At 42.0% G+C, this 13,263-nt stretch overlaps 1 protein-coding gene across 1 annotated transcript in view; it reads left to right on the forward strand.

Annotated features, from left to right (window-relative positions):
* LOC115101006 (striated muscle preferentially expressed protein kinase-like) overlaps positions 1 to 13,263 on the forward strand; it is a 180,625-nt gene that overhangs the window by 66,192 nt on the left and 101,170 nt on the right. Inside the window, 3 exon segments of the mRNA XM_065023552.1 lie at positions 3,774 to 3,931; positions 6,448 to 6,536; positions 10,856 to 11,031. Of these exon segments, the coding sequence (XP_064879624.1) occupies positions 3,774 to 3,931; positions 6,448 to 6,536; positions 10,856 to 11,031 (423 nt within the window).

Here is a 13,263-nt window from a genome sequence, read left to right on the forward strand (position 1 = left end):
CTTGCGCTAGGTTTGTTTCTAAACTATGCTTGTTTGTTTTGTTTAATCCGGTTCATGTTACCATGGTTGTGCTTTGTGCTGCCTCGCCTGTGCCTTTGGGCCAGGGTGTATATTAAAGTTTTCCTGTTATCACCCATCTCTGCTCTCCTGCGCCTGACTTCCCGACAACCAGTCACCCACCCAGTTACAGAATTCCACACCTATCAATGGAGTCAGCAGGAGTGGGTGCCCCTGTTGTGGAGGTAGAGGAGCGCGTCCAGGAGCATGCGACGATGCTCCACCATCTCGGCACTGTCATGGACCGCATCGTCCAGACTATGGATGCTGGGAGAGACAGGGAGTCCCTCCAGCGCCCCCACGAGCACAACAGGGGTCTCCACTACTCGCCTCCCCTGCACCCGGTCCCAGTGGGATTTGTCTCGCCCTTCCCAGGGAGTTTGATGGGGATGGCAGCACGCTGCCAGGGGTTCCTGCTGCAGCTGGACCTGCATCTGGGGACCGTCCACCCGGCTCCTTCGGGACGTGAGAGGGTGTCCTCCCTCGTCTCGTGCCTCTCGGGGAAAGCCCTGGAGTGGGCTAGCGCCATGTGGGTAGAAGGAGATGCGGCGCTGGACCACTTCGAGGTGCTTGGTTGACTGTTAAGGCTGAGAAATGCCTGTTCTTCCAGCATTCCGTCTCCTTCCTAGTCCCCAGTTCACTTCGAGGGTCTGGAGGGCATTCATGGAACGTCTGTGGGTCTCGATCAGCCTTACCTCGGGTTTTCACCCCGAGAGTAATGGGCAGGTGGAAAGAGTGAACCAGGATGTGGGTAGGTTTCTGCGGTCTTATTGTCAGGACCGGCCAGGGGAGGACCGGCTCTGCCACTCCTGGACCAACCTCTCAACCTTCCAGTGCGTACTGGGGTACCAGCCAGTTCTGGTGCCTAGGCATCAGAATCAGACCGAGGCTCCTGCTGTGGACAACTGGTTCAGGCGCGTGGAAGACACCTGGGACACCTGTACACCTGTACACCTCCAGCGGGCCGTGCTGCGCCAGAAGGCCAGCACAGACCGTCACAGCAGTGAGGCCCCGGTGTTCGCACCTGGGGACCGGGTCTGGCTCTCGACCCGAAACCCGCCCCTCCGCCTGCCCTGCCGGAAGCTGGGGCCGCGGTTTGTGGGGCCATTTAAAGTCCTGAGGAGACTGAACGAGGTTAGTTACAGGTTACAGCTTCCCCCCTGGCTTGCGCTAGGTTTGTTTCTAACCTAGGTTTGTTTGTTTTGTTTCATCCGGTTCATGTTACCGTGGTTGTGCTTTGTGCTGCCTCACCTGTCCCTTTGGGCCAGGGTGTATATTAAAGTTCTCCTGTTATCACCCATCTCTGCTTTCCTGCGCCTGACTTCCCGGCAACCAGTCACTCACCTCGTTACAAATATGGAGGGAGAGAGATGGAGGAGGAGCTTCAATCACAACCTTTCTGTGTTTACCTCTCATGGTTGACACACTGGTATCATTTCTTTAAAAAATAAGAGAGTGCTCTGAAATCAGAGTAGATAGCAATATCGAATTTACCCAGCTTTGTTTATCAACAGTTGTCAGAGTGACATCATGAACATTCTATTTAAATGGTAACTTGCATAGTGAAGTCTTTTGTTTCGACATGTATCTAGCTAGCTAAACAATGAACCATGATCCCAACTCATAACGTTACTACCCTGCATGAATCTGCAGGTAGCTAACCAACCAAGTTCAACGTTAGCTAGCTAGCTAACATTAGGCTATAACTAGCGATGCAATTTACTTTTAATTTAATCTACTTTTAATATTACTACACAGGTCACACACGAAACATTAGTTAGTGAGCCAGCCAGCTAACATTAGCCAGATAGCTAACAGCAAGCTTAAACTTGAAATGTAAATGACTTTCTGACAAAATTACAAATGTGTAATATCTAAAAATGTAGCTAGCTAGGCTATCTTATCCGTTACATGGATGGACGCTTCTCCCTCTGTCACGGATGCCATGGTTGCCCTTAGTTTGAAGATGTAATCCAGAGACAGGTGTTTTGTACAATAGCCTTCTGTGTGTTTTCTTTTCAAGTCCCTCTGCATATTTGCAATAAAACAGCAGAATTCCCTTAGCTATCATACTCATATTTCCACTGGGCATTCCACTGATTTCAAAAATCAGTCCTCCAGAAAGTGGAGAGCAAGACTTTTGCAGTTCTCGTAAGTGATATCTTTAAAAAAGCTGTGTTAGAAAATATTACCTACACATACCGACCAGCTCACGTTATAGACAGAAGCGCGCTACATGGCAGACCAATCCGAACACATCTCTCGGCATGTCCAGCCCACCTATTATCTCAGCCAATCATGGCTAGGGGAAAGTTTTCTGACTTTTTCCGTGGCTAAACCAACTAGGCTCATAATTTAACAATTTTTTATCCCATTAACAGATAGCATACAAGTTTGTTATTAAGGTACATGAAAGTCCACATGTTCCAGAAGGCATTTCTGCCAAAAAAAAACACATTTTTATTAAAAGGAAAAGTTTACATTCAAATGGCTCTCCTGGGAAGTAACGACGTACGACATACACCTAGTTTCCTGAAATGAGTCACATGTATAGATTTGTTTTTAAAATGGATTCCGTATTTATTAACTTCTTAAAACTACCCCCCCCGGATCCGGGAGAATTGTCATCAACTACACTAATTAGCATAACACAACGGACAAAAAATCTTACTAGAAAATATTCATATTCATGAAATCACAAGTGAAATGTAGTGAAACACACCTTAGCCTTTTGTTAATCACCCTGTCATCTCAGATTTTGAAATTATGCATTATAGCCAAAGCAAGACAAGCATTTGTGTAAGTTTATCGATAGCCTAGCATAGCATTATGTCCAGCTAGCAGCAGGAAGCTTGGTCACGAAAATCAGAAAAGCAATCAAATTCAATCGTTTACCTTTGATGAGCTTCAGATGTTTTCACTCACGAGACTCCCAGTTAGACAGCAAATGTTCATTTTGTTCCACAAAGATTATTTTTATAGCCGAAATACCTTTTTATAGCAGAAATACCTTTTCTTGTTCACGTTTTGTTGAGAAATCCACCGGAAGTAGCGGTCACGACAATGCCGAATTAAATTACAAATTAGATCCATAATATCGACAGAAACATGGCAAACGTTTTTTATAGTCAACCCTCAAGGTGTTTTTCAAATATCTATTCGAAAATATATCAACCGGGACAATTGGCTTCTCAGTAGGAGCGAGAGAAAAAATGGCCGCCTTTGTCTATTACGCACAAATCACTCTGAGAGCCCCCACCTGACCACTGACGCAATGTTGTCGTTCGCACTCATTTTTCAAAATAAAAGCCTGAAACTATGTCTATTGACTGTAGACACATTAGGGAAGCCATAGGAAATGGAATCTGGTTGATATCCCTTTCAATGGTCAAAAGGGATGCATAGGAACGCAGAGGTTTCAAAATAAGAGTCACTTCCTGATTGGACAATATTTTTACAGTTTTGGAAACTTTAGAGTGTTTTCTATCCTAAGCTGTCAATTATATGCATATTCTAGCATCTGGTCCCGAGGAATAGCCCGTTTACTTTGGGAACGTTATTTTTCCAAAAATGAAAATAGTGCCTGCTAGCTTTAAGAGGTTTTAATGACATAAAATAATTAAAGCCTTGTTCACCTTTGGATACTGCGATCACAACATGGAATAAAGTACATTTTCTATTTTATTCTTCATCTTATTATAATGTATATTCAACAGAGCCCATGCAGGAGCCGCAGGGGAACCTGGGTGTTCTTAGGGACATCAGCAGCCCTATCACATCTGATGAAGAGTACCTCAGCCCACTGGAGGAAGGCATGGATTTTGAGACAAGGAAGATAGTCGACACACGATTCAAGGAGCCCCCTGCATTCCAGGTGAGACTGTAACACTGATCCCAAAAGGATCTCTCGTGTATCACTTGGCTAACCTTCACTTTACATTATACTGTTATGGTAAAGTTAAGCATAGGGGCAAGGACAATTTGCAATACACTGTAAAATCTATAAATTGTTTTAATTAAACTTAATTTCAAAGCACATATTGTATGGTGATTCATGCAGTGGATGTTCCAGTAACGCTTTACATGACACACAGCGTCATAACAGGTTATGACACGGTCACAACCATGTCTTAAAAACTGACATAACTTGTCATAACCTGTCATAATGTGATCATAACTGTCATGACATATATTTAGACAAAAAAAGAAACACATCTTTTTCAGGATCCTGTCTTTCAAAGATAATTCATAAACATCCAAATAACTTCACAGATCTTCATTGTAAAAGGTTTAAACACTGTTTCCCATTTCCTATAAAGAATTAATGAACATTCACCTGTGGAACGGTTGTTAAGACATTAACAGCTTACAGACGGTAGGCAATTAAGGTCACAGTTATGAAAACGTAGGACACTAAAGAGGCCTTTCTACTGACTCTGAAATACACCAAAAGAAAGATGCCCAGGGTCACTGCTCATCTGCTTGAACGTGCCTTAGGCATGCTGCAAGGACGAATGAGGACTGCAGATGTGGCCAGGGCAAGAAATTGCAATGCCCGTACTGTGAGATGCCTAAGACAGCGCTACAGGGAGGCAGGACGGACAGCTGATCATTCTCGCAGTGGCAGACCATGTGTAACAACCCCTGCACAGGATCGGTACATCCAAACATCACACCTGCGGGACAGGTACAGGATGGCAACAACAACTTCCCAAGTTTTACCAGGAACGCACAATCCCTCCATCAGTGCTAAGACTGTCCGCAATAGTCTGAGAGAGGCTTGACTGAGGGCTTGTAGTCCTGTTGTAAGGCAGGTCCTCACCAGACATCACCGGAAACAACGTTGCCTATAGGCACAAACCCACCGTCACTGGACCAGACATAACTGGCAATATGTGCTGCTCACTGATGAGCCACGGTTTTTCCGTCGGAGGAATGAGCGTTACACCAAGGCCTGTACTCTGAAGCTGGATCGTCATGTGTCCGTCATGGTCTGGGGCGGTGTGTCATAGCATCATCGGACTGAGCTTGTCGTTATTGCAGGCAATCTCAACGTTGTGCATTACAGGGAAGACATCCTCCTCCCTAATGTGGTACCCTTCCTGCAGGCTCATCCTGACATGACCCTCCAGCGTGACAATGCCACTAACTATACTGCTCGTTCTGTGCGTGATTTCCTGCAAGACAGGAATGTCAGTGTTCTGCCATGGCCAGCGAAGAGCCCGGATCTCAATCCCATTTAGTACGTCTGGGACCTGTTGGATCGAAGGGTGAGGGCTTGGGCAATTCCACCCAGAAACGTCCAGGAACTTGCAGGTGCCTTGGTGGAAGAGGGTCACAGCAAGAACTTGCAAATTTGGTGCAGTCCATGAGGAGGAGATGCACTGTAGTACATAATGCAGCTGGTGACCACATCAGATACTGACTGTTACTTTTGATTTTTATCACACATTATTCCATTTCTGTTTGTCACATGTGTGTGGAACTTATTAATTTTATGTCTCAGTTATTGAATCTTGTTATGTTCGTACAAATATTTACACATGTTAAGTTTGCTGAAAATACACGCAGTTGACAGTGAGAGGATGTTTTATTTTTTGCTGAGTTTATATTGCATTATTTTATGGCTGGTTATGGAATCTACATAAGAGTGTCAAAACCCACATCACCTACCACACATGTCAAAACATTCCATTACACCATAGCCAAGATGTCATGTTATATATATATTTTTTTAATTTACCATTTTAAATGATCATTGTAATTGCACACACATTGATGTCAGACATGCACCTACCCCAATGCTATGTTGCTGATGACTGGGATGAATGCAGGAGTAGATTTCAGGAGCAGGACAATACATCCTTGTTTTGACTGATGATTGATATAAGGGAAAGTACGTGATAGGCCTATTGGGCTTGTATTATTATGATGGTCATAAAGCTTCTTGACAGTGTCATAATCTGTATTTTCTTAATTCAAGTAAAGTCCTGCAGGATGGTTATAATGCTTCATGACAGTTTCATTAAGTTTATTTTCTACAAGTTATTTAAAATATAATGGGAAAAAGAACATGACTGTAAAGAATTCATTACTACAACAAAGGGTTTAAGAAACAAACTTTCTAACAAAAGGAAACTTCTTGGCAGGGAAAAAATTAATTGGAAAAAATGTGGGTTTTGACACTCATATGACATTATATATGTATTACATATGTATGTATTATATATACAATCATATGACATCATAATGTATTATGACACTGTGTGTCATGTAAAGTGTTACCGATGTTCCATATAGTGTAGTTTGCATTTCAAAAGTGACAGCATGGAAATTAGTCTATGTGCTGTCAACTCCCATTTCAAAATGACTCATCCTCTGTTTTAACAGGTAACTATGAATGATCAAGCGGTCATTGAGGGGCAAGAAGTGACCATGTCTGTCCGACTAAATGGACAGCCCAAACCCATGCTTTATTGGTAGGTTTCCTTACGCCATTAAATCATCAATTCAATGCTCTGTGTATTTAATCTTACCTGAAAAAGCCTGCTGTAATGTACAAGAGTTATTGATACAATACAGAATTTGTTTTGTCATGCATACACTACATCACCAAAGGTACAGTATGTGAACACCTGCTCGTCAAACATCTCATTCCAAAATCCTGGGTAATGATATAGAGTTGGTCCCCCCTTTGCTGTAATAACAGCCTCCACTCTTCTGGGAAGGTTTTCCACTAGATGATGGAACATTGCTGCCCGGACTTGCTTCCATTCAGCGAGGTCGGGCACTGATGTTGGGGGATTAGGCTTGGCTCGCAGTTGGCGTTCCAATTCATCCCAAAGGTGTTCGATGGGGTTGAGGTGAGGGCTCTGTGCAGGCCAGTCAAGTTCTTCCCAACCGATCTCAAAAAAACATTTCTCTATGGACCTCCCTTTGTGCTGAAACAGTAAAGGGCCATCCCCAAACGTTGGCCCCAAGTTGGAAAAACATAATTGTCTAGAATGTCATTGTAGGCTGTAGGGGTAAGATTTCCCTTCACTGGAACTAAGGGGCCGAGCCCGAACCATGCCCCGGACCATTATTCTTCCTCCACCAACCTTTTCACTATGCATCAGGGCAGGTTGCGTTCTCCCGTCATCTGCCAAACCCAGATTTGTCCGTCGGACTGCCAGATGTTGAAGCGTGATTCATCACTCCAGAGAGCCATTTTCACTGCTCCAACGTCCAATGGCGTCGAGCTTTACAGCTCTCTAGCATACACTTGGCATTGTGCATGGTGATCTTTGGCTTGTGTGCAGTTGCTCGGCCATGGAAACCCATTTCATGAAGCCCCCGACGAACAGTTCTTGTGCTGACGTTGCTTCCAGAGGCAGTTTGAAACTCGGCAGTGAGTGTTGCAATCGAGGACAGACGATTTTTACGTGCTGCGCCCTTCAGCACTCGGTGGTCCCGTTCTGTGAGCTTGTGTGGCCTACCACTTCGAGGCAGAGCCGTTGTTGCTCTTAGACCAGGCCTGGGAAATGATTTTCTATGGAGGGCCCCATCATATGACAGGATTATACATCATGTGTATGACTGTGTTGACAGATTTATCTAGTGTAATTCACTTATTTAACTTTAACATATAAACCACATCCCATGTTCTCCTATTGGTAGGTATTTTCATTACTACATTTTACTTAATTTATTACATGCAATGAACTACACAGAGGGAAAAGTTCACTGTGCATTCAGAACCACGGACAGAACTCTTATTAACGGGTATGCACAAAAACACAAGAAAGAGAGAGAGCTCAACATTACATTTGGCTAGGGGGCAGAATCCTGAATATCTGCCTGACTGACGTGCCCAAAATAAACTGCCCGTTACTCAGGCCCAGAAGCTAGGATATACATATAATTGGTAGAATATGATAGAAAACACTTTGAAATCCATTCAGATTTTTGTTTTGAGGTCACAGGCCTTTCCAATGGAAGTCTATGGCTCTATATATAAAAAAATAGCTCACAGATTGCAGTTCCTATGCCTTCCACTAGATGTCAACAGTCGTTATACAGGGTTTCAGGCTTGTTTCTTGAAAAACAAAAAAGTAATTGTAGTTTTTCCAAAGTGAGCTAATCAGGAATGGTAGGCTTTTGGCCCGCGTGAATGAGAGCACACTCTTCGTTATTTTCCTTTCCTATTGAACACTGATCTTTCCGTCTGAAATATTATTGTTTATTTACATATTAGGGTACTTGAGGATTATATAGAAACATTGTTTGACTTGTTTGGACAAAGTTTACCAGTAGCTTTTTGGATTCCTTTGTATGCATGTTGAAGTTGTGGATTACTGAAATTAATGTGCCAACTAAACAGACTTTTTTGGGCATAAAGAAGTATAAAGAAGGACTTTATCAACAAAACAAACATTAATTGTGTAGCTGGGACCCTTGGGATTGCAAACAGAGGAAGATCTTCAAAGGTAAGTGATTTATTTAATCTCTATTTGTTATTTTGATGTGGGGCGCTGTCCTCAAGTAATCGCATGGTATGCTTTCTTGGAATCTGACAACGCAGTTGGATTAACAAGATGTTAAGCTTTTAAATGATATAAGACACTTGTATGTTCATTAATGTTTAATATTATGATTTTGTCATTTGAATTTGGCGCCCTGCAATTTCACTGGATGTGATCCCGCTACGGAACACCTAGCACAAAGAAATTACTACTCAATCAGTGTGAGGAGTGAAGTCTCTGATGGCCATTGACTAGAGCAGTGAAGTCAGGTATAGTTTCTGATGTTGCTATGCGTAGGATTGCTGAGGTTAGAGTCAGTATGACCTTGACTTGTTATATTTCATCACTGAAAATGTCTGTTCACATACATTGTTTGACCCAAACAGTACAAACATCTGACAACGCAGTTGGATTAACAAGAAGTTAAGCTTGTAAATGATATAAGACACTTGTATGTTCATTAATGTTTAATATTACTGTTTGACCCAAACAGTACAAACATCTTCTGAGCATGACTCCTAGTCTTTGGAAAGTTTTGTTCATCGAGAGATGCATAGAACCTTGTCAGTGACATTGTTTGAATAGTTCTCCAATCACTGCATCAGACTGAAGATCGATAGGCTCAAGTTGCAGGTCAGTGGGAGTGTTATCCACATTGAAAGTAAAAGGAGAGGATTTAACAGCATGTCATTTTCCAACACTTTGAAATCCTCAAAACAACAAGAAAACGCACCATTGAAATCCACATATTTTCCTTTCATTTGCAATCTCCAACTTCAGGTTCTACACCCTTTTAAGGAAACGGGGATACCTACAGAAGTCAGTTGTCCAACGGAATGTATTCAACTGAAAGTGTCTTCCGCATTTAACCCAACCCCTCTTTTTTAAGCACCTTCCCCAAACTCAGCCATCTCACGTTTTGTTGTAGGGGAGATCTGCATAACCCGACTCTGTCTCTTCCAACAGTGAGATAAACTGTATCCACAACATGGCTCCTTTTCAGAACACATTTACAGAGCACCTGATGAATAATATAATGCAGGAAAATAATTTTCTGATCTGGGTTCAGCTCAGCTACTTGATCTTGTATTATTTTCAAAAGACCAACGTTTTTTTCCAGTCAAGTTTGGGCACCCATCAGTGGTCACAATCTTTCCCTTTGGTTGTGCTCTTCATTGACTGCACTGAAGCAAGCTCCTCTGTAATTTCAAAGTCTGGGGTTATGCCTCGTAAGAATATCAACAACTGTGCCATGTCACGTGCATCACTGTTCTCATCCAGGGCCAAGGAGAAATAGGTGAAATCCTTTACCTTGTCTTTCAACTGTTGTTCCATATTCTCTGCGATGTCCCCAACACGCTTTGTCACTGTTCGTCTTGACAGAGAAACATTTTCAAACAGCTCTTTCTTATCGGGGGAAAATATTGCTGCAGAGTCAATTAAACATTCTTTAATGAATTCGCCCTCAGCAAATGGCTTACTATGTTTAGCAATTTTGTGGGACAGTACATAGCTAGCTCTCTCAATTCCGTTGTTTGCTGAATGCAGTTTTGTTAAAAGTCCTTGCTGCTTTTGCAACTGAGAAAGCAACTATTTCGATGCACTTGCCCTCTGCTCTGAAGACATATTCCTATATTTCTCTGCATGCTTTGTCTGGAAGTGTCGGGACAAGTTGTAGTGTTTCAAGACAGCAATGCTCTCTTTGCACACCAAGCACACAGCTTTCCCTGATACCTCAATAAAGAAATATTTTGATGTCCACTCTTGCTTGAACACCCTACATTCATTGTCTACTTTCCTTTTCTTTGAAAAACAACGGCCCTTGCCCAGGCCTGTCCTAGACGTTTCCACCGCACAATAACAGCACTTACAGTTGACTGGGGCAGATCTAGCAGTGCACAAATTTGACTAACTGACTTCTTGGAAAGGTGGCATCCTACAACGGTGCCACGTTGAAAATCACTGAGGTCTTCAGTAAGGCCATTCTACTGCCAATGTTTCTCTATGGAGATTGCATGACCGTGTCCTCGATTTTATACACCTATCAGTAACGGGTGTAGCTGAAATAGCCGAATCCAGTAATGTGAAAGGGGGTCCACATACTTTTGTATATTGTATCTTGCCATTGAAGTTTTGTGCATGGCATGGTTCACATTGGCAAGACAATGGTTGCTAGGTTTCTATATTTACAATGTAGTCTTTATAAAACCAGTATACTGTAGTTCCCTCTCCATTGTAATGCATCTCTAAACATTGCAAAACATTTCTAAATATAGAAATCTCTCTTTGTTCAGGCTGAGGGACAGGGAGACGATAAAAACAGACTTGCACCACACAGTGCGTGAGACCAAGGACGGCACTTTTGAAATGACCATCAACTCTGCTCAGAAGTCGGACACGGGAGTGTACACCTGCAAGATCATCAATGAGTATGGAACAAAGCAGTGCGCATGCAAACTGGAGGTGAAAGGTACAGTACAGCAAGGCTGTCTATTTCCAATCCCTCTCTTTGCTGTATGCCAATCAAATAATACGAAACGTTGGATAACATATTTGTTATGTGAGGTACATATAATGCCTTATAACACCTATACTGTGTCATAACACTGACTCTAAGCATAGTAATAAGAGCAGTTGTTCTACCTGCACAATGTGTACGCTACAAAGCTTGGCAGATAGCTTACACTCTTCCAGTAAATAATCAGAAGGCATTGGTACCGTTAAGAATATTTAGTAGAAGACATTTTGTTTGAAAACTGTAATAGATACAGAAAGGAGAAACTGTATGAGAAAGTCACTATATACATTCACACAAACGGATACAACTAAAGAACAGCATCTCTATCGCGAGATAGCAACAAAAACTAGCCTAGCTAAACAACATGACCGTGCAGATATGATGACAATCACAGGAAAGGTACCACTAAAAATATAAGTATAAGTGTCCATATACAGTAGCTTAATAACTATGATTTAGCTTTGTCACAAGAGATATCTGAACACTTAAAATAGCTAGATACATCCAAAAACCAAGAAGCTAAATTCCATCCTAAAACGATAGCTACCATGCTAACGCACAATGTTAAGTGAATGGGTGATAGTTAGCGTAATTAGCTTAGCATCATCGGAATTTATGTAAAATTATGTAAAAAACATAAATATTCTAGAAACCCAATTTGAATTAGCAAAAGCATTTTCTAATAACTCGAAAGTATGTAAAGACTCATCTTTAACCAAGGCCTACTAAGGTGAAAAAAATGAGCTTGTCTGTCTGTTCTGTTCTGACAGGAAATAGCTCTGCACTGAAATAGTACCCAAATTTAACACTAGATGACAACATAGGACAACATACTACTTTGTACAGAAGTACAGCTATAATAACAGTAGTATTAAGCTATAAGTTCACAAGTCATTAAAACATCCTTATAAGCAGTGGTGGAAAAAGTACCAAATTGTTATACTTGATTAAAAGTATTGTAGCGACCCTCACAGACAGCTATGTGTTATGCTGTTAGTTGTTTGTGTTGTTTGTGCAAGTTTTTTAAATATTTTTTTTATTTTTAATTTTACCTTTATTTTACTAGGCAAGTCAGTTAAGTTAAGTTTAAGACCATGTTTAGCCATTGTTCTCTCTCTTACGTCTGGTCTTCACAAGAGAAGGTCACGGTTGTTTTATATGGGTATCTTTGTCGGTGCCATCGACTCGTTTCAGGTCCTTAGAAAACTATGCAGTTATTTTTTTTTTTTAGGTATTAATTCTTACATTGTTAGCCCAGAAAATCTCAAGTGTTATTACATTCAGCCGGGAATAACTATTGGATATAAAAGCGATGTCAACTTATCAACATTACGACCAGGAATACATCTTTCCGGAAGCGGATCCTTTGTTCGAATTCCACCCTGGACATGGGTTCTTATCTCGGAGGAAGACCCAAAACAACGCAGTCGCAGCAGGAGAGGCAGACGGAACGGCCTACTGGTCATACTCAGAAGGCGAGCACACTATCCACCGCTTCCGAGGATATTAATCGCCAATGTCCAATCTCTAGATAACAAGGTGGACGAAAATAGGGCCCGAGTTGCCTTCCAGAGAGACATCAGAGATTGTAACATTCTCTTTTTCACGGAAACATGGCTCACTCGGGACATGTTGTCAGAGTTGGTACAGCCACCGATTTCTTCATGCATCGTGCCGACAGAAACAAACATCTCTCTGGTAAGAAGATGGGCGGGGGTCTATGCCTTATGATTAATGACTCATGGTGTAATCACAACAACATACAGGAACTCAAGTCCTTTTGTTCACCTGACCGAGTATTCCTTACAATCAAATGCCAACCGCATTATCTTCCAAGAGAAGTCTCTTCGATTATAGTCACAGCCGTGTATATCCCCCCAAGCAGATACCTCGTCAGCCCTGAAATAACTTTACTGAAAACCATATATCATGAGGCTGCATTTATTGTAGCTAGGAATTTTAACAAAGCTAACCTGAGAACAAGACTTTCTAAAATCTATCAGCATATATATATATATATATATATATAGATTGCGCGACACTAGCTGGTAGAATTCTGGATCATTACTCCTCTAACTTCCGCGAGGCATACAAAGCCCTCCCCCGCCCTGCATTCAGCAAATCTGACCATGACTCCATTTTGTTGCTCCCAGCCTATAGACAGAAACTAAAACAGGAAACGCC

This window comes from Oncorhynchus nerka, linkage group LG1, assembly GCF_034236695.1.
Source record: "Oncorhynchus nerka isolate Pitt River linkage group LG1, Oner_Uvic_2.0, whole genome shotgun sequence".
Classification (NCBI taxonomy): Eukaryota; Metazoa; Chordata; class Actinopteri; order Salmoniformes; family Salmonidae; genus Oncorhynchus; species Oncorhynchus nerka.